At 58.4% G+C, this 22,344-nt stretch overlaps 2 protein-coding genes across 2 annotated transcripts; both read left to right on the top strand.

Moving 5' to 3' along the window:
• The first annotated feature begins 364 nt into the window (after positions 1-364).
• Positions 365-12,144, top strand: COIL (coilin). The gene is made up of 7 exons (XM_029080042.2): positions 365-651; positions 5,075-6,161; positions 7,275-7,364; positions 7,970-8,017; positions 8,903-8,972; positions 9,200-9,288; positions 11,529-12,144. The coding sequence occupies exons 1-7, from the start codon at positions 398-400 to the stop codon at positions 11,619-11,621; spliced, it is 1,731 nt and encodes a 576-aa protein (XP_028935875.1). The 5' UTR covers positions 365-397; the 3' UTR covers positions 11,622-12,144.
• A 2,120-nt stretch (positions 12,145-14,264) lies between these two features.
• Positions 14,265-20,050, top strand: TRIM25 (tripartite motif containing 25). Its single transcript, XM_039914257.1, has 6 exons — positions 14,265-14,337; positions 14,705-14,775; positions 15,444-15,713; positions 16,424-16,711; positions 18,693-18,860; positions 18,943-20,050. Exons 1-6 carry the CDS (start codon positions 14,265-14,267, stop codon positions 19,813-19,815), a joined length of 1,743 nt encoding a protein of 580 aa, XP_039770191.1. The 3' UTR covers positions 19,816-20,050.
• The last annotated feature ends 2,294 nt before the right edge of the window (positions 20,051-22,344 follow it).

Here is a 22,344-nt window from a genome sequence, read left to right as displayed (position 1 = left end):
GAGCCCGGGCTTCGGAGTCAGAGGTCATGGGTTCGAATCCCAGCTCTGCCACTTGTCAGCTGTGGGACTGTGGGCGAGTCACTTCACTTCTCTGGGCCTCGGTGACCTCATCTGTAAAATGGGGATTAACTGTGCGCCTCACGTGGGACAATCTGATGATCCTGTATCTAACAGGGTAACATGAACATTATTATTGAATGAATGAATAGTAAGCGCTCCAATTATGAATGAATGAACGAATACCCATAAATACTATTGAATGAATGAATGCACCACGTGGGCGCCCGCGAGTTCCCCGGGCGCCCGGCAGGGGGCGCCGCGTGGGGGGCGGACTTCCGGCCGGAGGCGCGGGCCCCTCTAGCGCGGCGTCTCGGTGTCCTCCGGCTCGAGGAAGAAGATGGCTGCCGGCGGCGGAGGCGAGACGGTGAGGCTGCGCCTCCTCTTCGACTACCCCCCGCCGGCGGCCCCGCGCTGCTCCGTCTCCTGGCTGCTGGCCGACCTGGGCCAGTGCCGGGTGGTCACCGACCTGGCCAGCCTCATCCGCCATCGCTTCGGCTTCAGCGCCGGGGCCGCCCTCGGCCTCTACCTGGACGGGGGGCTCCTGCCGCCGGCCGAGAGCGCGCGCCTGGTGCGCGACAACGACTGCCTCAGGTGCGCGGGGACGCGCGCGGGGGAGGGGGGAATGGCGAGAGCGTGCGCATGCGCACTTCGAAACCTGCCCCCCCCCGCGCGCCCTCCTTTGCGCATGCGCCTCTCCCCCATGCCCGTCCCACGCTTAATAAATGTTGGTATTTGTTAAGCGCTTCCTATGTGCAGAGCACTGTTCTAAGCGCTGGGGGAGATCCAGGGTCATCAGGTCGTCCCACGTGAGGCGCACAGTTAAACCCCATCTTACAGATGAGGTCACTGAGGCCCAGAGAAGTGAAGTGACTCGCCCACAGTCCCCCAGCTGACAAGGGGCAGAGCTGGGATTCGAACCCATGACCTCTGACTCCCAAGCCCGGGCTCTTCCCACCGAGCCACGCTGAATAGTGCCATTTGTTAAGCGCCTACTCTGGGCAGAGCACTGTTCTAAGCGCTGGGGGAGATACAGGGTGATCACGTTGTGCCACGTGGGGCTCACAGTTTTAATCCCCATTTTACAGATGAGGTCACTGAGGCACAGAGAAGTGAAGTGACTCGCCCACAGTCCCCCAGCTGACAAGGGGCAGAGCTGGGATTCGAACCCATGACCTCGCCCGGGCTCTTTCCACCGAGCCACGCTAAATGGTGGCATTTGTTAAGCGCCTACTCTGGGCAGAGCACTGTTCTAAGCGCTGGGGGAGATACAGGGTGATCACGTTGTACCACGTGAGGCTCACAGCTTTAATCCCCATTTTACAGATGAGGTCACTGAGACCCAGAGAAGTGAAGTGACTTGCCCACAGTCACACAGCTGACGAGTGGCGGAGCTGGGATTCGAACCCACGACCTCCGACTCGCAAGCCCGGGCTCTTTCCACTGAGGCCCGCTGCTTCTCTAATGATGATGGTCTTTGTTGAGCGCTTGCGATCGGCCGAGCACTCTGCTAAGCGCTGGGGGAGATCCAGGGTCGTCAGACGGCCCCCACGCGCGGCTCACATTTTGTCATCCCCGTTTTTACAGATGAGGTCCCTGAGGCTCAGAAAATAATAATAATAATAATGTTGGTCTTTGTTAAGCGCGTAGAGAAGCAGCGTGTGGCTCCGTGGAAAGAGCCCGGGCTTGGGAGTCAGAGGTCATGGGTTCGAATCCCGGCTCCGCCACTTGTCAGCTGTGTGACTGTGGGCAAGTCACTTCACCTCTCTGTGCCTCATTTACCTCATCTGTAAAATGGGGGTTAAGACTGTGAGCCCCCCATGGCACAACCTGATTACCCTGTATCGACCCTAGCGCTTAGAACAGTGCTCTGCGCATAGTAAGCGCTTAACAAACACCAACATTATTATTATTATTACTGTGGACCGAGCACTGTTCTAAGCGCTGGGGTAGGTACAAGGTAATCATGTTGTCCCACATAGGGCTCAGTCTTTATTCCCACATAGAAAGCGCTTAAGAAATACCATAATTATCTATTTATTATTATTATTGTGGCCCGGTCCCTAGAAGGGCGACGACACCTCGGAGGAGACCGACAGCTGCCCTGCATTCATTCATTCATCCTCAGTGAGCGCTTGCTCATTCATTCGTTCAGTCATACTCTGAGCGCTTGCTGTGTGCAGAGCACTGGGAGCGGGGAAAGAGGGGCGGATTTGAGGAGGGAGGACGTGGTCCAGGGGTGGGCGGTGAGACAGGCGAGATGGAGGCCCAGTGTGCAGGTTAGCGGCACCGGAGGGGCCAGCGTGTGCGGGCTGGGATGGAGAAGAGAAGGGAGGTGAGGGAAGAGGGGCAAGGTGATGGACGGATTTAAAGCCAATAGGCCCAGGTGATCTTGAGCCCGCAGGGCACGGGGCGTCGTTTGCAGCCAGGCCAGCCCAGGCAGTAGCGTCAGACCCCAGTGGGGCTTGGCAGGATCTCCCTCCGGCTCCACCCGCCAGGACTAAACAGCACCAAGCGACCCCTGAGTCACCAGCAGCCCCAAACGGGGGGGTGAGGAGTAGGCTGTCTACCCTACCCTGCTTCCAGGAGGCCAGAGATGGACACAGAGCGGGGAGGGCTCACCATTAGAGATGGTTCGCGCCATACAGAGAAGCAGCGTGGTCTCGTGGATTAAAGCACAGGTCCGGGAGTCAGGAGGACCTGGGTTCCCATCCATCCTTCTCCGCAGCGTGACCTCGGGCAAGTCCCCTTCTCTGCGCCTCAGTCACCTCGTCTGCGAAATGGAGATTAAGGCTGTGTGCCCCATAGGGGACAGGGACTGTGGCCAACCCGGTTACCTGGTATCCACCCTGGCACCTAGAACAGTGCCTGGCACGTAGGAAGCGCTTAACAAATGCCATAAAAAAAGAGAAAGGGAGCACTTCAGAGGAAGGGACAATGAGATGCTTTTTGCTTAGTTGGTTATTTCTTTATATGGTCTGGCTGTTTATTTTCCCTTCCATCCCTCTTTCAGAGTGTGAGCTCCCTGTGGCCCGAAGCCCATACCCTTCTACCTTTCCTCAGCATGAAGTGGAAAAGGTTGCATAAAGCGAGGTCTTGATAATGGTGGTGTTTAATAGATTTTTACTATGTTCTGAGCATTGTGCTAAACCCCGTGTCACTTGCAGGTAATCAAATTGGACAAGGTTCCTGCTGCCCCTCTTAGGGCCTCAGAGTCTAAGAGGGAGGAAGAGTAGGTATTCTTCATTTTACAGGTGAGGGAATTGGAAGCACAGAGAGGTGAAGTGACTTGTCCAAGGTCACTAAGCAGGTTGGGGGAATCTCCTCTCTCCCAGTCCCAGCCAGCCCCCTCCCCAAAAGAAACCAAAAAAACCACACACTTTTTTTAATGGTATTTGTTAAGTTCCTACTATGTGCCAGGCACTGTATGGAGTTCAGTTACTCAGGTTGGACGCAGTCTGTTTCCCCCATGGGGCTCACAGTCTTAATCCCCAGTTTACAGATGAGATAACTGAGGGCTCGAATCCGTCACCGAATATCAGTCCGAGGAAAATCTTCCTTTCCTCTGCGAACGCAAGCCGTGATATTGTCAAACTGGTTTGAGTAACGTGTTCATGCGTGTCTTCGGCTCAAAACACAGGTTGGCGTATCTGCTCAATCAGTTCGAAAACACACAGGTCCTTTGACGGTTAATAGTACGGAATAGCCCGGTGAGCCGCAGAGCCCAGCTGGATGGGGAGGAAAGCGGGCTGGGCTCTCTCCCTTCCTCATCGTCTCTTGGGAGCGGGATTGAGCGGGATTCCGCAGAATCCTCAGCTCCTGGAGGCACCTTTTGACTCTTTCTGACTGACGATCCCCGTGGTATTCGTGGAAGCGCTCACTATGTGCCCGGCAGTGGGGTGGGTCCAGGAGAATCAGATGGGACACGGTCCCTATCCCACGTGAGGGGCACAATCCTAGAGGGACTGAAAATCGAATCTCGCTGTTCCCAAGTGCATAATACGCTACTCCGGACACAGTCGGCTCTCAGTGAACGTTACCGGTGATGAAGATGGGGATGATAAAGAGTAGGAGGAGAAGCGTCTTGCTCTCACCCTCCCTCGAGGGCTCTTCTCCTCCCCTGCCCGCTCCTCTCCTCCAACTTCTCCTCCCTGGCCCCGACTCTCTGCCTCGCCCCTTCTGCCTTCCTCATTCGTGTGAAGCGGGCATCTGGGTGGATGGTAGTGTTTGTGTGAGTGTGCGGCAACAGCTGGGTGTTGTATCTGGCTGTGTGTTTGGGAGGTTTCCGTGTGTTGGCATGTCTCCCCCCATGAAAGACTGTAAACTTTCTGTGGGCAGGGAACGTGTCTCCCGACTCTGTTGGGTTATCCTCTCCCAAACGCTTAGTACAGTGCCCTGCGTACCGTAAGCGGTCGGTAAATACCACTGATTGATTGAAGCACAGAGAAGTTAGGTGATTCGCCCAAGATTACTCTGCGGACAGGTGGAGGAGCTGGGATCAGACCCCGGTTCTTCTGACTTTTAGGTGTGTGCTCTATCCACCGAGTTACCCTGCTTCTCGCCACCCCCACCGTGTCTCGATAGAATCCGAGGGGGAGCCTGATTTCATCCCCCACATGCGGTTCTGTGATAATAAGAATAACTATGGTGTTTGTTAGAATGACTATGGTGTTTGTTAAGCGCTTACTCTGTGCCGAGCACTGTTCTAAACGCTGGGGTAGATGCGAGGTCATCAGGTTGTCCCACGTGGGGTTCACAGTTTTAATCCCCATTTTACAGATGGGGGAACTGAGGCCCAGAGAAGTTAAGCGGCTTGCCCGAGGTCACACAGCACACAGTGGCGGAGCCGGGATTAGAACCCACGTCCTCTGACCCCGAGCCCGTGCTCTTTCCACTAAGCCGCGCTGCTTCCCGGGAAGGGGTAGGTACCTGCCTTTAAAAGAGGAGGCAAGAGAGGTAGGCGGCAATTCCCACGCGTATGTCACTGATGCGCCCATTCTCTCCGTCCCTTTGACAGAGTTAAACTGGAAGAAGTGGAAGTCGCCGAGGGTTCCCTGGCCGTCAGCAACGGTTACCGGCATCCGTCCCGAAAGACGAAGAAACGGCACCGGTCCAGGTTGGAGGAAGAGGAGTCGGAAGAGAGCGCCGAAGACCAGAACCGAGCGAAGCGCTTGAAGGGCCAAGGCGGCTGCCCCGGCTCCCCTGAGGTGGACGACCCGGGCCCAAAGAAGAAACCCAGACAGAAAGAGAGGAGGGAGAGGAGTGGACAGAATGGCATTGCGGGAGATGAGGGCAGAGCCGGAGGCAGTGAACGGAACAAGAGGAAATCGGGAAAGGAGAAGGAGGCAGAGGGCAAAGGCAAACGTCGGAAGAAGACGGTGCCTCTCCCCGGCGGGGGCAGCGGGCTCCCGAAAGGACACCCCCCCGCCGTGGCTAAGAGGAAGCAGGGGAAACCCTGCCCCGCCAAACCCTCTCCCGACTCCTCCTCGGGGTCGGATTCCTCCGGCTCCTCGTCGGGTTCGGGTTCCTCCGGCTCGTCGTCCGACGAGGGCGACCCCGAGGGCCTGAAGGGCCTGGAGCGGCCCGCCGCCCCGACCCCAAAGCGTGGGCGGGCCCAGCCTCCCGGGACGGGTCCCGGGCCGGAGAGAGCCGGCGGCGGCAGATCCGCCCAGGCCCTAGGACCCGGAGCCTCCGACTCGGGCTCGGAAGGGCCGAAGCGGAAGAACCCCCAAGCGGCCCCGGCCGGCGCCGTCATCTCTCCGGGCCCCCCCGGGGAGGCGGGCCCCTCGCCCGACGCGGACCGGCGCGGTCCGGCGCCCCTCGAGAGCGCCCGCTTGGCCGGCGGACCGGATCCCCTCGGGGTGGGCTACTGCGCGAGGCGGCCTCCCGGCCCGGCCCCCGGCCTCGGCGGTCTGGGCCGGGGTCGAGTGAGGGGGGAGGACTTCTTCCCTTGGAGAGGGGCCCGGGACCGGGGGTTTCGCGGGATGAGCCGAGGCCGGGGCCGGGGGGAGGGCTACCGGGGCTTTCCCGGCTGCGGCGGCGCCGAGTCGCAGAAACGGCAACAGCTGACCGAGGTGGCGGCCAACACCTCCGTTGTGATCCAGGTGGGTCGGCTGGTCTCCCTCTGGCCCGTCTCTCGGACGGAAAAGCGTCGCCCTCGTCGCTTCTTCTCCGGGGCTCTGTCCTCGGTGGTCGCGGGTGGGGTCCGGGGCCCTTTGCCGGGCATCCTTCAGGCCGAGCCCGGCCTTGGGGGTTGACACCTGGGGCCCGGTTGACAAACCGAGCTGTAGACGGGGTGCCGCTTTATCCGGTAAAGTCACAGCTTCCCTCCCTCTCCTCCCTCCCCCCGCCCCCAAGCCAGGCCTCGGATGGGCCCGGGCCTGGGTGGATGGCGTTGAGGCCGTTCGGTAGGGAGGATCGCCGGTCAGCTGTCTGCAGGATGGGGGAGTGGCATAAGATTCAGGCTCTTCTTCACATTGGGCATCTGCTGTATGCAGGGCGCGGCACTGAGCACTCGTGAGGGCCCTCAATCCAAGCCGTGACCCACGGTCCTGCTGCAGGACAGCCGCTCGGCCCCGCTAGCCATTGCCGGTCCGGCCCGCCTGCCCCTTAGGGTGTTGGAGTTGAGAGCCGCCGGGCCGCGGGAGTCTGGGACGGGGCAGTCAGCGAGGAATGCCAAAGCCCTTCCGGCGTGTTGGATCAGAGTTTTACGTTAACGGGACAGATCTGGTGTGGTGTGAAGTCAGGTGACGGCTTTTCTCTTACTGTGGTATTTATTATTTGCCGTATGCCAAGCGCTGCCCTACACGCTTGGGTCGATACCACGTAATCAGGAGATGACGGTATTCGTTAAGCACTTACTACGAGGCAGACCTGGTGAGGCACGGTCCCTGACCCACACAGGGCTTCACGGTCTGAGAGGGAGAGGGAAAAATGGTATTTTGTCCCCATTTTACAGGTGAGGAAATTGAGGCCCAGAGAGGTTCAGTGACTTTCTCCGGGCCACTCAGCAGGCCGGTGACAGAGCCGGGATTAGATCCGGGAGCTCCTGGCTCTGGGCCCCTCCCCCCAGATCATCATTCCATTAGGGCACACTGCGTCCGACAGCCACGGTTTCCCTCTGCGAAGTGGGGAGAGTACTGCGGAGACCTTGTCGGTTCTGGGTCCGGTCACGGCCGGGATTTGGGGCCAGTGAGGTTTTCCTTGTCGCCCAGCAGAACGCCGTGGAGGCTCCCCCGCGGGACTACAGCGTCCTGCCCCTGCTGGGCTCCGTTCCTCCGCAGGTCGGGTCCAGGATCGCCTTTAAGGTAAGGGCGGCGCCTCAGACCGCTCCGCGGACAAATCGTTTGTGTCGAACACCCTTTTCCCGTGCAGGTTGCAGCCGTCCCGGGCACCGCCCGCGGTCGGGGCCGACGCCAGCAGCCCAGACCCACGGGGTCCAGGCTCCGGTTTGGGCCACCAGCGGGTGCAGCGTACGGGGAGGCTGGCGCCCGGCCGGGCGGGACCCCGAGCTTCCAGGGCCGCTGGAGATCCCGGGGCCGTGTTGGGGCTCTGTGGGGGCAGCTGCCGGGATTTCCCCTCAGTTCTCCAGCAGGAAGGCAGGGGACGAGGAGGGAACGTAGTGCTTGGAACATTTCCCAAAGTAGCCCCATCCCCTTCTCCCCTCTCTGGGCCCCGGAGTGCCCTCTGAGGGAGACCATTTGGGCCCGCCCCTTCCGACGCTGGACCTTTCTGTTTGAGGACGGGTGAGCTGCGTGACGCGAACAAACGCGCCCCGGGGTTTTAGGACAGCTCCATCTTTCCCAGGCCCCTCGACAGCTCCCCACATCCGTCTGTTTCCTCTCCGGTTGTGCTCAGCGGAGGATGTTCCTTTCCCTCCCTAAAACGCTTTTGTCCTCTTGTCCCTTGGTAGGTTTTAGAACTGACAGACAACTACACTCCTGCGGTCTCCAATTTCAAGGTATGTTTGAGAGAGAGTATCTGGGCTCTGGACGGACCCGTGCTTGGCTTTCCTCCTCACACTGCGTTCGTGCCCCCCCACCCCCCACCGGCCGATCTCTCGGGTTGCCATTGCTGGCCACTGGATCAAGCGGAAAACACAAACGCAGAGTAAAGTAGCTGTCAGTGAAAGCATCCTGTCAAAAAAATTGACTTTTGAAGATTAGCGAGTGGGTTTTGGGGTTTTGTTTTTTCTCCCCTGAGGGCTTACTTTGTGCAGAGCACTGTACTGAGCACCTGGGAGAGTACAATACAGGGGATTGATACCATTTCTGCCCTCAAGGGGTTGACAGCCTAGGATGAGCTCTTCAAAAGGAAAAGAACAATGTTTCACCTAATTTTTCCTTACAGGGGTTACAGGGAAAAAAATCCAAGTTAGCCAGTTTTCTCCTCAATAGTTTAAATTGGGAATTCAGTGTAAATGGCCGATGGAGAATTATCCTTATCAACGCAGCATTTACACCCGCCTGCTATGCGCAGTACTCTGTGCCAGGTATTCGGATGGGTTCTATAGTAACCAGACCTGGTTCCTGGCCTTAGGGAGTGCTACAGGGGTGTGGTGGGGTTATTTTATTTTGGAAAGAACCTGGATTTTGCAAAGTCCCGAGAGCCTTCCCCCCTCCGGTGAGATAGAAGATCAATTTGAGGCCATGGGAGAGGATGGGACTGAGCCCCAGGCTCTGGCTCCAGTGCGGAGCAGGCCTCGTCCAGGGTCTGGGGCTGCCGGTGGCTCCGGGGTGCGACTGACCTCACCTTGCGCAACTTGGGTCACGTAGGAACAGTTGTGCTATTGCATTCACGGGCTGGACCGGGCAGTGACTGGGCGGGCGGTTTCTGTTTTTGGAAGGAGGGAAGAATAATAAGCTACAACCCCGATTCCAGCGAGCTCGACATCGAGATCCTGTCGTCGTCGCCGGGTGAGTGGCGGCTCTGGGTTTGCCCTCGCTGAGGGCCGCCCGCACGGGCTTGGAGGTCCCGGGGACCTGGCCGGCTTCCCCGTCACCACCCGGCCAGCCGGATTAATCCTTCTCCCTCGACGGTTGCGGCGCCGGACGGGGGAGGCGACGAGTCCGCTGTGGGGGTGGAGGGGACGGGGCGACTTCGACCCCCTGGAAATGAGACCCGTTTTTCTTCCTGGTTTTAGCGGCAAAGGAGCCCGGGAAGTTTGATCTGGTTTACCAGAACGAAAATGGAACCGAGGTGGTGGAATATGCCGTGTCCCAGGACAAAATGGTACGTCCTTCTCCGTGGCGCTGCCGGACGCCCGGTGCCGTGGCTTAGTCTGGCTGGGGAATGGCCGGAATTCTCTAACTCAGCTCTTGGCCACGGAGAAAAGAATGTCCCTGCCGAGCGTCAGGTCTCTAGGTCCATGCGCTTTAGAACATATAGCTGGTGCTCTCTAATAACTGTGGAGTTGGTTAGGGATGTCTAGGTGCCGAGCACTGTGCCAGATGCTCTGCAGCGCTCTGCACATAGTAAGCGCTCGATAAATACTACTGAATAAAATGCTGAGGTAGACAGAGGGAAAATCAGGCCAGGCACAGAATTTTGAATAATTTAAAAGTGAAGGGCATAGCTTTTTTTTTCCCCTCTAGAATTTTTTTGTATTTTCTTTTATGGTATGTGTTAAGCGCTTACTATATACCAGGTACTGTTGTAAAAACGGGGGTAGATACAGGCTAATCAAGGTGGACACAGTCCTGTCCCACATGGGGCTCAGTCATAATCCCCATTTTTACAGATGAGGGAACGGAGGCACAGGACAGTGAAGCGACCTGCCCATGGTCACACAGTGGACAAGTGGTAGAGCTGGGACTAGAGCCCAGGTCCTTCTGACTCCCGGGCCCGTGCGCTGTCCTCCAGGCCTCTCTGCTTCCCTATGTTTAAACCATTGGTCCCATATTCTTATTTTAAAGCATTTTTGGCTCCTTGGATTTTGGGGGGTGGGGGAGGCGGGTTTTTTTGGTGTGTGTGTGCGTTGGGTTTTGGGTTTTCACTTTTTCATACACACTTTGCACGAGTTTCATGAGAGTCTCTGAATCCCAGGCATCGGCAGCTCTCTGCAAGCACCCGGGTGCACCCCAGCCTCTGCCTGGATCTGAGGATCGGTTGACGGGTGGTAAGGCTTGAGCGCTTACTGTGTTCAGAGCCTGAACTAAGCACTTGGGAAGGAACGGTAGAAGGCTTGATTCCTGCTCTCAGAGAGCTTACAGTCTACTTACCGTGTGCCGAGCGTTGTACTGAATTTGTGAGAGAGTGTACCTGAAGCAGACATCTGGGAGCTTTCGGTCTATGGGAAGAGGCAGGGGTATGTATTTACAGTAGCGGAAGCAGAAGGAAATCAGTCTCTGCCCTTTGGGAGCTTAGAGTCTTTACGGAAAAGACAGGCTTACGTCGGGTAAAGACAGTGCTCCAGTCAGTAAACATGGAGGAAGGAAGCGAACCCCAGAGGGGCTAAGTGTTAAGGCCGGCCGATGGGATGTTTTGACGAAGGAGGGGACGATGGGCTGAGGAGTGTCAACTGACGGAAGCGGCGATTGAGATGGCCTAGAAGATGGGGAGGCCCGTGGTTCGGTCTTGGGGGGAGGGTGGACCGTGCAAGATGAAGGGGCAGGTTCAGTGGGGTGGAGAAGGGGTCACCCCCGCCCTCAAAAATCTCCAGTGGTTGCCAGTCGCCCTCTGTATGAAGCAAAAAATCTTCACTATTGGCTTCAAAACCGTCCAACCCCTGGCCTCCTCCTACCTCATCTCCCTTCTCTCCTCCATCCCAGCCCGCACACTCCGCTCCTCCGGTGCCGCTAACCTTCTCACTGGGCCTCGTTCTGGCCCGTCCCGCCGTCGATCCCTGGCCACCTCCGACCACGCCCACCTTCCTCAAATCTGCCAAACAATCACACTCTTCCCCCCACCCCCTCAAAGCCCTACTGAAGGCTCATCTCCTCCAGGAGGCCTTCCCAGACTAAGTCCCTCTTTTCCTCAGCTCCCCCTCCCCTCCCTATCACCCCGACTTGCTCCCTTTGCCCTTCCCCTCCTCCCCACAGCACTTGTGCATATGTGTACGTATCTATAATTCTGTTTATGTTAATGTCCGTTTTACTTGTTCTGATGTGTGTGTGTACGTCTCTAATTCTGTTTATTTATATTGATGCTCCTGATGCCTGTTGACTTGTTTTGATGTCTGTCTCCCCCCTTCTAGACTGTGAGTGCTTAGTACACTGCTCTGCACGCGGTAAGCGCTCAGTAAATACGGTCGAATGAATGAGTGAAAAGCAAGGTATGTTTTAGTGAGAGGAGACACTAGTCCGTGAGAACGGCTGTTCAGAATCGAAAGAGTTGCTCCCCGATGAGGCAGTGCCGGGACCCGTCCTAAATTTCTGGAGCTTTGTGTATTTAAATCTGAAGTGAAAACGTGATGCCTAGTTGCCAATTTGCTCCTCACTAAAATCCATTTCTTTCCCGCCCGCCCCCGCCAGATAACCAAGCGCTGGGAAGGCATTCTCGAGCCGAGGCTGATCATAGAACCGACCCCGAGCGGCCCGACGAGCACGGATCCCGCTCAGACTTAATTTATCGTGACTTCGTGGGTTCCGCGTCGACGGAGACCTGTAAATAGCCGATGAATGTACTGTTTTATGAGCTTTGTGCCGAAGGTCGTCACGACTGCCGTGAATCTCCTCCAGAGAGACGCGCGCGCACTCGCCCCTCCCCATTCAGCATTTTTGTACGTTCGTTGTTTTTAAGTATAGGGAGAGACTGTCTACCTCAACACTTGATTTTAAGAATGCAATGGATGGGCGTTGCTCCATTGTATCGTGGCTGATCATTCCAGAAACGGAAGCTTCCCGCGGGCCCGGGCCCGGGAGACCGGTCGTCACCGCTGGAACGGTTGGCAGGCGCGCCGGGTCGTAGGTTTTATTTCTCGTACTGTCTAAGGGACTCTGACAATCAGTGGGGATCTTCGAATCCGGAGCCCGGCCCCCGCGGGGGACGGGCGCGTGTTAACCGACCCGGTGACTCGCCGGCTGGCAGATGGACTCGTTTGAAAGGCTGAGCGTGAATTCCATTAAATGTAGGATATTTTGCACACTACGAGCCAAGTCTGCGTATTGCTTTGTCTCCAGATGGACTGGCTGGGGGCGGGATGTCCGGCCTCGCTTTTCCCGGTGGCCGGTGGGCGGGCGGAGAGGCCCCAGGCCCAACCGGGAGGGAGAAGTCAGATCTCCTCTCGGGCGGGAGCCCGGCCGAGCGCCCCCCCCCCCCCCCCCCCCCGAGCAGGTGAGCATCCCCAGACGAGCGACCTGCAGAGGTGGCGTCTCTTTCCAAAACCCCGGTTTCTGCCTGCCAGTTGGGTGCTGCTTTATCCTAAAACGGTAGTAAAGCGCCGACGACGTGCCAGGCACCGTTCCGAGCGCAGCGGTAGCTCCGGGCCGATCGGGTCGGACACGGTCGTGTCGCACTTGGGGCTCACGGTCTTGATCCCCATTTTAGAGCTGAGGGAACTAAGGCCCGGTGAAGTGAATGGCCCAGGGTCACACGGCAGGCAAGTGGCGGGGCTGGGATCAGAACCCACAGACTTCTGACTTGGAGGTCTGCTCTAACCATTAGGCCACACTGCTGCTTTCGACCACCGCCTCCTCGCTTTGCCTATTTCCAGTTTCCCGGGCTCGTTCTCATCAACCGATAGTACGTATCGAGCGCCCGACTCCGGGCGGAGAACCGCGCTGAGCGCTTGGAAAAGTTCCACGGTTAGCCGACGCGACGGCAGCCGACGAGCTGAGGATTTGCCGTCCTCGCCCACCCGCCTCGTCTCCCTCAGAGAGCCCTTACCGAGCGGCTTCCGTGTGCGGAGCACCGTACCGTGTCTCCGGGAGAGCGCAGTAGAGCTGGGAAGCGTGATCCCTTCCCTCAAGGAGGTTACAGCCTAGTGGGGGAGAAAAGTATTTAGAAAGGAGGATATAGAGACTAGTTATAATGCGAAGGGAAAGTTGGATGGGCGAATAAGGGCTTAGCGTACATGCTTCTGTCTATATGGACAGAACCGGTACAGTGTGGTGGTGTCCACGAGCGTGGAGCTGGTATGGGGCAGGGGAGAAGAAAATCAAACTGGGAAGGCCTCCCGGAGCGGGTGGGCTTTCTGCACCAGCAGACTTTTTTTTATAAAGGACACTTGTTAAGCGCTTACTGTGTGTCAGGCACTATCCTAAGCGCGGAGGTAGATTCACGGTAATGGGGTTGGACACGATCTCTGTCCCACATGAGGCTCCCAGTCTTAGCCCCCGTTTTGCAGATGAGGGAACTGAGGCACGGGAAGTCAAATGACTCGCCCAAGGTCACTGAGGAGACAACCCAGTTCCTTCTGACCCCCAGGCCGGCGCTCTATGCACTAGCCCCCGCTGCTTTGCTGCTGATTTGTTCGGATTGGCGTGGAGGAGGAATGGGGGCAGAGAGGAGGGGGGGAAAAAGGGAGAGCAGGAGAAAGAAGGGGAGGGAGAGGGAGGGAAGGTTTTCGGGGGATAGTTCCTTTGGGGTTCCCCCAGCTGCTCCGGGCCCTTGGAAATTCCCTGACATCTTGGCCCCTGGGTTCCGGACCAGACCCATAGCCGTCATTTCAGTCCCATCGGTAGTAAGTACTGAGCCCCCGCCGTGGGGCACAGCACTGTGCTGAGACTTGGGGAGAGGGCAACAGAATGAGTATGCCCCAGTGTCCACCCTCTAGGAGCTGGCAGTGCCGTGGGGGAATCGGAGATCCGACTTGGGACTCGGTTTCTCCAGAGAATAACTCCGACCGCCCTCCCGAGGCCCCAGGTGGGGCCGGAGCGGCCCGTTCCTGCCGGGTCACTGACGTCGCTTCCCGAAGCGGCCTCTCCCGGGGAACTTGAAGGGGGGAGCGGCCGGGGCCTCCGGTGACGGCAGCGACCTTCTGCCTGCCGCTCCGAAGTCCGGAACTTGGGGATTTCAGAGTCCGTTGCGGGCAGAGGCCACGGTCGAGGGAGAGGGAGGGGTCCTCCCCTGCCGACGCCTAGCCGGGAGGGCCGAACGGAAGCCAGCTCCCGGCGGCAGGCCCGACCTCCCCGTGGGTCCCGCTGCATTCCCGGAACCTGCATGCTGGGCGGACCCGGCGCCGGGGGAAAAACGCCTCCCGGTCACCACCATCCCCGGGGAGTGAATGGGCTCAGGGACACCACCGTAACCGACACTTCTCTATACAGATGTCCGTGTCCCCGTCCCGAAGGCCGCAAGAAGAATGCTTTTTAGCCCCCGGCCGCTCGCTCTTGTCTGACGGTATGAGACGCCGCAGATGCGCCCAACCGCGGTCCCGTGCCGGGCGGACGGTCCGCTGAAGGGCAGGAGGCGGTGCGGCCGTCACTCCTCGACCGACGCCCCGCGTCCTCTCCTGTTCGATGTTCTCCCCCCGCCGACGCGGGGCCCGTGTCCCTCCAGAGCGGACTCCTGCCTGCCTGGGGAGGAGGACCCCCTTGCCATAAAAGCAGTGTGATTGCAGAACTGGGTGTCCGATCTTTGACCCCTCCCGTCGCTCACGCCTCCAGCTCAGCTCGCCTCGGGCCAACCGGTTCTCGGGGCTGTAGTGGTCCCCCCCCGCCCCCCTTTCCGAGTTAACCGGCTCCACGCTTCCCCCCTCGGGTTGCAGACGAAGCTGAAACAGAAGCTGGGGCTGCCAAGGCTCTAGAAGACCTCAAAGGGAAGCGGAGGGCCACGGGGGTAAGCCCCACCCCCGGGCAGTCCTCAGTGCCACATCGGGACCCTGCTTCCGAGCTCCGCTCCCTCGCGTGGGACAACCCCGTTACCTTGTGTCCACCCCAGTGCTTAGAAGAGCGTTCCGCACATAGTAAGCGCTTAACAAATGCCATAACGATTCCCCTGCTCCTGGTTTCAAACCTAGTAATAATAACAACAGTAATGATATTTCTCAAGTACTTCGTTTGGGCCAAGTATTGTACTAAACCCCTGGGGTAGATATAATACCATGGGCTCAGACACGGTCCCTGTCCCTCGAGGGGCTCACGGCTTAAGTAGGAGGGAGAATGGGTATGGAATCCCCGTTACCCAGATGAGGTAACTGAGGCCTAGGGAAGTTAAGTGACTTCCCCAAGGTCCCACACAGCAAGGTAATTGGCAGAGCCGGGATTAAAACTAAAATGCCCCGACTCTCCAAGCCTGGATTCTTTTCACTGGAGTAGGCCGCTTCCCGTTCCCCTGCCCCTAGTTCCCATTTCCCCATTTCCATCCTCTCCTCCGCCTCTTCTTCCCTTGCTGGATTTTGGGCGGCCCAAAGTGCCCCTAGGAGAGGGGTTCAGACTGGCGGAGAGGGATGGAGGCCGTTGAGACCTTGGGAGACAGGCAAGACGGAGGCTTCCCGGGTTTACTAGCACAGTCCCGCCTTCCCCCTGCCCCAACACGTGTGTTTTGGACCCGTTCAGGAAACGACCACCCGGAAGCTGGATTTACTGAAAAGCGGGTTTGCGGAAATGAGAGCCCTCATCGAAGCCGTGGAGAACGACGCTGTCAGAGAAGAAGAGAGAGTCCTGGGCAAGTTCGACGTCATCCATCAGACCATCACCAGAAGAAAGAAGGCAGTGCAGAACCTGAAAGACCAGATTGAGCTGGTACTGGAAAAACCTGCTGAGTTCTTCTTAGAGGTGGGTCCCAGCACCTGCCCCCTCGACCCTTCTCCCTTCCCTCCCCACCCCGAACCCCCCTCCGCCGACCCACTTCTATTCCGAAGGTGGTTGAGGCCGCTGACAGTCCTCACGGTGATGATAAAGGTTCTGTTCATTAAGCACTTAATAAATGCCAAGCACTAGGGTAGAGACAAAATACTTAGAGGAGACACGGGGCTTCCCAGTCTGAGAGGGAAGGAGAAAAGAGCATTTTGCATCGGAGGAAATGGAGGCCCAGACTGGTGAAGCGATTTGCCCAAGGTCACACAGCGGGCCAATGGCCGAGCTGGGACTAGAACCCAGGTCTCCCCCTCCCAGTCCTCCGCTCTTTCCCCTCACCCACGCAGTCTCCCTCAGGGTGGGGCCCAGTGCCCTCGCTGAGCTTATACGGGGGTCCGCCGAGAGCGACGGCCCCGAGCCCTGCTCTGACAGGATTTCCCGCTGTGCCGCGCGTCTCTCTGCTTCCCGGGAGTGGCCCGTCCCCTCCGAGATTCCCGGCTGGACGTTAAAATATTGCTCCCTGCTGAACCCTGGACTCCCGAGCCCGTTCACCTGGCAGGGAGAGTCTCAGAGGCCCCGTCCTCGTCTCAGAGCCACCCACCGGTGATGGTTACCCAGATCGGTCCTATGTACCGAGCACTGACTGCGTTCAGACCTCTGTGCTCAGCCCTGGTTCTGCCGTGTTTCAGAAAGCAGCAAAGCTGCATGACGTTTCCACCAAGGATGTGTACGTGCCTGAAATCGACCTGAATCAGGAGATGATCCAAGCCTTGTACCACAGCTCCTTCTCCTTGAAAGAGGTGCTGAAACAAAACATAAAGGACTTACATGAGAAGAGAAGTTTCTCAGGTAAATCCACCGGGGAGCGTTTTCCGGAGGTCCACGTTTCGGGGTTCATAGATGCCCGAGGAGTAGATGGCACAGGGAGGGAGGGCACCAGAAAGAGACGAACAAGGCTTCATCCACCAGACCTGAAAGGATGATGACGATATTGATGATGGGGTCTCCTACCGGGACCCTGCATGTTGGGTTCATTCATTCATTCAGTCGTATTTATCGAGCGCTTACTGTGTGCAGAGCACTGTACTAAGCGCTTGGAAAGTAGAGTTCGGCAACAGATACAGTCCCTACCCACCGACGGGCTCACAGTCTAGAAGGATTCCCCCTGGCACTGAGTGCAGCGAGCAAGGAGAGGAGGAGGCATCCGGCACACGGTGAGTTGCGAGTGCGGTCTTGCCCCACGCTAGCCGGCTCCAGGCAGAAGCGAGACCAGAACCCAGATCACCTGGTTGCCAGAGCCGGTCCTGGCCCACCGGACCCTCAACGGGCCCGGACCTGAAAGGGAAGATTAAGAGAAGTGGAAGTGTTTCGGGTAGAGGAATAACGGTGATGGGGAGATGTGTCGGTCACGCCGTTCCCAGACGATGGACGTGGGAAAGCGGTCTGGGCCGGTCGGTGCCCTCCCAGGGGACAGGATGGTGGTGGCGGGTGGGGAGGAGGAGAAGCTCCCATCTTTCCATTTTCCACTTAGTCCGTGGCTGCCCTGGTGAGGAAGGATTGGTGGGTTTGAAAGTATCGGCCACACTGAGGTCAGGGGGCCGGTGTCTCCGCCCTCCCCCTCCCCGCCTGGACCTGGGTGGGCCTCGCTGACCCGCTTCTCCATTGACACGGGACCGCCCGCAACCTATCCGGTATTCGACAGAGTTCCGCGGCCCTTGAGGAAGCCCCCTCCTTCAAGTAAGCGGGGCAGGGGCTGTTGGAGGGTCACGGGAAGGTGGTGTCTCCCGTGCTGTGTCTCTTCTCATCGGGCCCCTTTTGGGGTTTGGAATCTTCCCCTCCTCCTCTTTTCCCTCCCTCGTTGTGTCTCAACCCTCCTCCCCTTCTCAACTTCCTTTCCTCCTTCCTTCGCTCTCGGCTCCTCTGCTGCTTGTCAGCTGTGTGACTTGGGGCAAGTCCCTTAACTTTCTCTTTGCCTCAGTTACCTCATCTGTAAAATGGGGATTAAGACCGAGAGCCTCACGTGGGACAACCTGATCATCTTGTATCCTCCCCGACGCTTAGAACTGTGCTTTGCACATAGGAAGCGCTTAACAAATACCATTATTATTATTATTGAGATGCCATCATTATTATTATTATGTAAGCGCTTAACAAATGCCATTATTATTATTATTCCTCTCGTCTCATCCCATTCCCCTCCCTCAGTCTGGGTTGGATTTGATAGAGGATAGGTAATTAAGGAAGAATGTTTACCTAATGGAAAATGTAATTAAATTGACTCCACAACCCCTATTGTGCTCAGACTTGAACCGTCAGTTGTATCGGAGCTTTCGATTACTCTGAATTTATCTCTCTGGCTTTGGCTTTAAAGTATCTGATTGAAAAAAAAAATCAAAAAGTTTTTTTGAGAGGATGAAAAGAAACTAAAGGTAAGGGTCGATGAGGTCCGCTCTTCTTCTCTCCCCCCCAGCTCCCCGCAGCATAGCGAGTGCTCCCTGCTCCCTGAACCCTCAGACACCCACAGACCAGTGGGGAAGTGGAGTCCGGGACCCAGCCGGGGAGCCTCGAACCCGGCCCGGTGATTGGGAGAGAAAGGTCCCCGGAGGCCCGATCCACCGATCGGTGGCGGTGTGCTCTCCCAAGCGCTCAGCTCAATGCTCTAAACACAGTAAGCGCTCAAGAAATACCGTTGATCGCCCGCTCCGAGTACGTACTCGCCTACTCTGGGCAGAATACTGGGTTTAAGTGCCAGGGAAGATCTCGCAGAGTTAGTAGGCGTGATCCCTGACCTCGAGGAACCCACCGTCTCGTAGGGGAGGCCGACCGCTACCGAGCGACAGACGGTAGGAGGGGGAGACGGCCGCTGCCCAGACAAGTGTGGAGAGATAATCCAACCGCGCCCACCCCGCTGGATCCCGGAGCGGATGACTGACTCATTACACCTATTTTTAAATCCAGAGGGCAGGGAGGCCGCCGGTTGGCGGCTGTCGCTCCCCCGTGTCGTTCTCCGCTTTGTGCTCCGGGCGCCGACTCTGCCAAGGCCACCCCCTCTCCCGGGACCGCATCCGCGGCAGCCTCCCCCGCGGCCGCCACCGCGGACCAGATCCCGGCAGGAGCTCCTGGAGTGTGAGTAGCTCGAGGGCGGTGAGGCGGAGAGGAGAGGAGGGGCCGCGGGGTGGGGAGAGAGGGAAGGAGGGAGAGGCGCTTGCGGCGGCGGGAGGGGGGTCTGGGGCCTGCCGAGCCCCTGCCCCCCTCCTCGCTCCCGGCCCCAGTGGAGGGTGACCGGCTCACTTGGGGGCTCCGGCGCGGGCCCCGTCTTCCCGATGCCACCAAAGTGACCTTCGACTTCAACGCGGCCCACCCCGAGGCGGTCCTGTCGGACGCGGCCCAGCCCTGCCGCCCCCACCCCCGGCGCTTCACCTACCGCACCCAGGTGCCGGGCCGACGGTGCTGTGAGAGCGGCGTGCACCGCTGGGAGGTGGAGCCGAGGCCCGACGATCTCTGCGGCGTCGACATCTGCTACGGCAGCACCGACCGGCGGGGCGCCGGCGGCCGCCCGGGCCGCAACGCCGTGTCCCGGTGCGTCGAGCGGTTCGACGGCAAGCTGTCGGCCCGGCCCGCCGATGCCGAGACGAGCCTGCCCGGACCCGAATCCCCCAGGGTCGGCGTCCTCCTCCGCTACGACGCCGCCTTCGTCGTCTTCCTCTCCGTCTCCGACAAAATCAGCCTGCTCTACATGTTCGAGGTCGACTTCTCCGAGGCCGTGTTGGCCAGCGGCACCTCCCTGGCCCTCTCCCCCCATCAAGTAGCCGCACGTGAGGGCTGCCCTTTCCCTCGGGCGGACATTGGTGGCCACTGGAATGCCCGGAGGACGGGCGGATGCTGCCGACGTTCAGGCTCACTGCGGTGCCCGGCGCGATGTGGGCAGCCGTTAAATATCGACGGAGGGGTTGAGATTTGGGAGTGTCTATCAAAGGCCCGGGGGGCCGTTCTTAGCTTGGAAGCCTGTTGGTGCTGGGTTGGCTCATATTTTGGCTCTTGCTGGCGGGGAGGGGATCTGCTGGGCATGTGGAGCGTGTGACCCCCCCCGGACGTCTGGTGATGGGGAGAGAGGGTCCCCGGAGGGCAAAGCCCCCAGGCTCACCCCTTGCTTTGCTGAGCCCCTTCTTACTGCACTGTAGCGTATTCAACGCTTGGGAGAATAAAATAGCGTAAGTGGAAATAATCCCCGCTCTAGGGGAGCGAGGAGTCTTGAAGCAAGGGACCCCGAGGAGGAGGGATCGGATAGCGCTCAATAAAGTAGTCCGTTAACAAAGGCCATCGACCGATTGAACTTCCCAACGATCCTCACCGGAACCCGCGGTTTCTCGGTCGGTTGCTTTCAGAGGGGTTTTCCCGAGGTGTCATTTCCTCTGCTTACCCTGCTCATCACAGAAGGGTGCAGGGACACAGACGTGAGCCTAACCTACGCGACTTGGCGCCGTTTAACTTACTGTGTCTCGTTTTTTCACGGCATCCGTTGAGCGTTGTTTACGTGCCGGGCGCTGGACTGCGCACTGGGGTGGATACAAGCTTATCAGGTTGGACACGGTCCGTGTCCCACTCGGGGCTCACGGTATTAAGCGACGAGGCAGCCGAGGTTCGGGGAAGTTAAGTGACTTGCTCGGGGTCGCCCGGCGGACAACCGGTGGGGAGGAGACACGCCGCCGATCCAAGCACAAAAATCACCCGATTGTGTCATCTCGTTCAATTGGCGGCTCTTTCCAGAAATGGGCTACGATGGGCCTCCTCTGCCCCGTCAGGCAGAAGAAAGGGGTGTCTGTCTGAGGGGTGGTCGGCGTAGACGTATCTCCCACTTCGTGTCCATCTTTCCGAAGCAGACAAGCGGGTCGGGAAAGGGTGGTCTCCCAGGTGGTTTGAGAAATGACCTGAGCCTTTGGGGGCTGGCAGGAGAAAGCGTGGCCCGGTGGAAAAAACAAAGTCATGGGACCTAGGATCTAATTCTGGTTCTCACATTTGTCTGCTGCGACCTTGAGCGAGTCACCCACCTTCTCTATGCTTCACTTACCTCGGCTGTAAAATGGGGATCGAGACCGTGAGCCTCTCGTGGGGCAGGGGCCGTGTCCAGCCTGACTATCTTGTATCTCCCCCAGCACTTAGTACAGTGCCTGGCGCGTAGTAAGCATTTCACGAATACCACGAAATAAAGCGGGTCGGGGCCTGGGCTTGGAAAGAAGCCTGCCTGTGCCATTGGGGTTGTGGTGGGCGGCCGTAAGGCCGCGACGAGGCGGCGGCAGGGAGGCCCGGCCAGAGGAGCGGACCGCCCGCGCGAGAGGTGTGAATAGGCAGATCCCTCAGGTCCTGGAGGTGGGTGGGATGTGCCCGGGGCAGGCACCGCGGCCACGGACCTCGTCAGCCTGCAGTGAAAATGATAATTGTGCTATTTGTTCAGCGCGTACCCAGTGCCAGGCACCGTTCTAAGCACCGGGGGAGTTACGAGGTAGTTGGTTCGGACACTGTCCCTGTCCCACCTGGGGCTAAGGCTGCCGGGAGGGGGGTGCCCGGTATCGGGGGGGCCCGGTCAGGCCTGCACTGGGGCCTGGGAGGACCGGGTGGAAGGAACGCCTCATTCTCAGCGGGAGAGGGTCAGTTCCGTCCTGGCACAGTTGGGGCGGGTAGGAGGGGACGTCCGGGGAGGGACGGAGGCGGACACGCTTGCGGATGAAAAAGGCGAACGGAAAAAGGCTAGACCATCAGGGTCGAGTAGGACAGCGCTTGGACGAAACAGAGGCGGAGCTGAAACCTAATCATTAGGGTTTTTATGAATCGCTTTCCATCGACCAGGCACGCGGCAAAGTTCTCGTCCCTGGGAGATAGGCTCTCTGCGAGCAGTCGCGTGCCACGACGGGGACCACTCAGACCCGCGCTGGGCCCGAACCCAAGCACTGCGCTCGGTAGGGGCCTCAGCCACGGGCGGGAGTTAATGCCCCTTTCACGGAATTTGCCGTGGGCTGAGTTTGGGCACTGGGAAAATGGCCATTCAGGTCAACTTTTCACCGTCTCGGACCACTGCCATCCGCCTCCCAAACTTGCAGAGATCACTAGGGTTCCCTGAAAGTCACGCTGCTCAGTTTTGTACCCGAGAAATACACGATCCACAACTGAAAAGTTTTCACCTGCTTTAATTCACATCTTCTCCATCTTCTTCATACAACACAGAATGACAGTACAGACCCCGTGTGACCGGACATATACACAGCAGCAAATTAAGTGGTAGCTCCATAGTGGTAAGAAAATATTTCTTTTTAACTTAGAGATTTAAAAAAACAAACCAACAAAAAACCATGCAGACAGCTCACTTCTGGCCGCCACTGAAAACAACAGCATTTAATAAGCGCTTTCTAGGTGCGAAGTGCCAGGGCGGATACAAGGTCAGGCGACCGGACACAGTCCCTGCCCCGCACGGGGCTCACGATGTAGCTTCTCCCCGTTTTACAGAGAAGGAAACGGAGAGGGACTCGGTGTCTTCTGCAAGGTCGCAGAGCAGGCGAGGGGTAGAGCGGGAACTTGAACCCAGGTGTCCTGACTGACTGCCAGACCTGTCCTATTT

Source organism: Ornithorhynchus anatinus, chromosome 15 (assembly GCF_004115215.2).
Source record: "Ornithorhynchus anatinus isolate Pmale09 chromosome 15, mOrnAna1.pri.v4, whole genome shotgun sequence".
NCBI classification, from domain to species: Eukaryota; Metazoa; Chordata; class Mammalia; order Monotremata; family Ornithorhynchidae; genus Ornithorhynchus; species Ornithorhynchus anatinus.
This window is presented reverse-complemented; position numbering and strand designations above follow the sequence as displayed.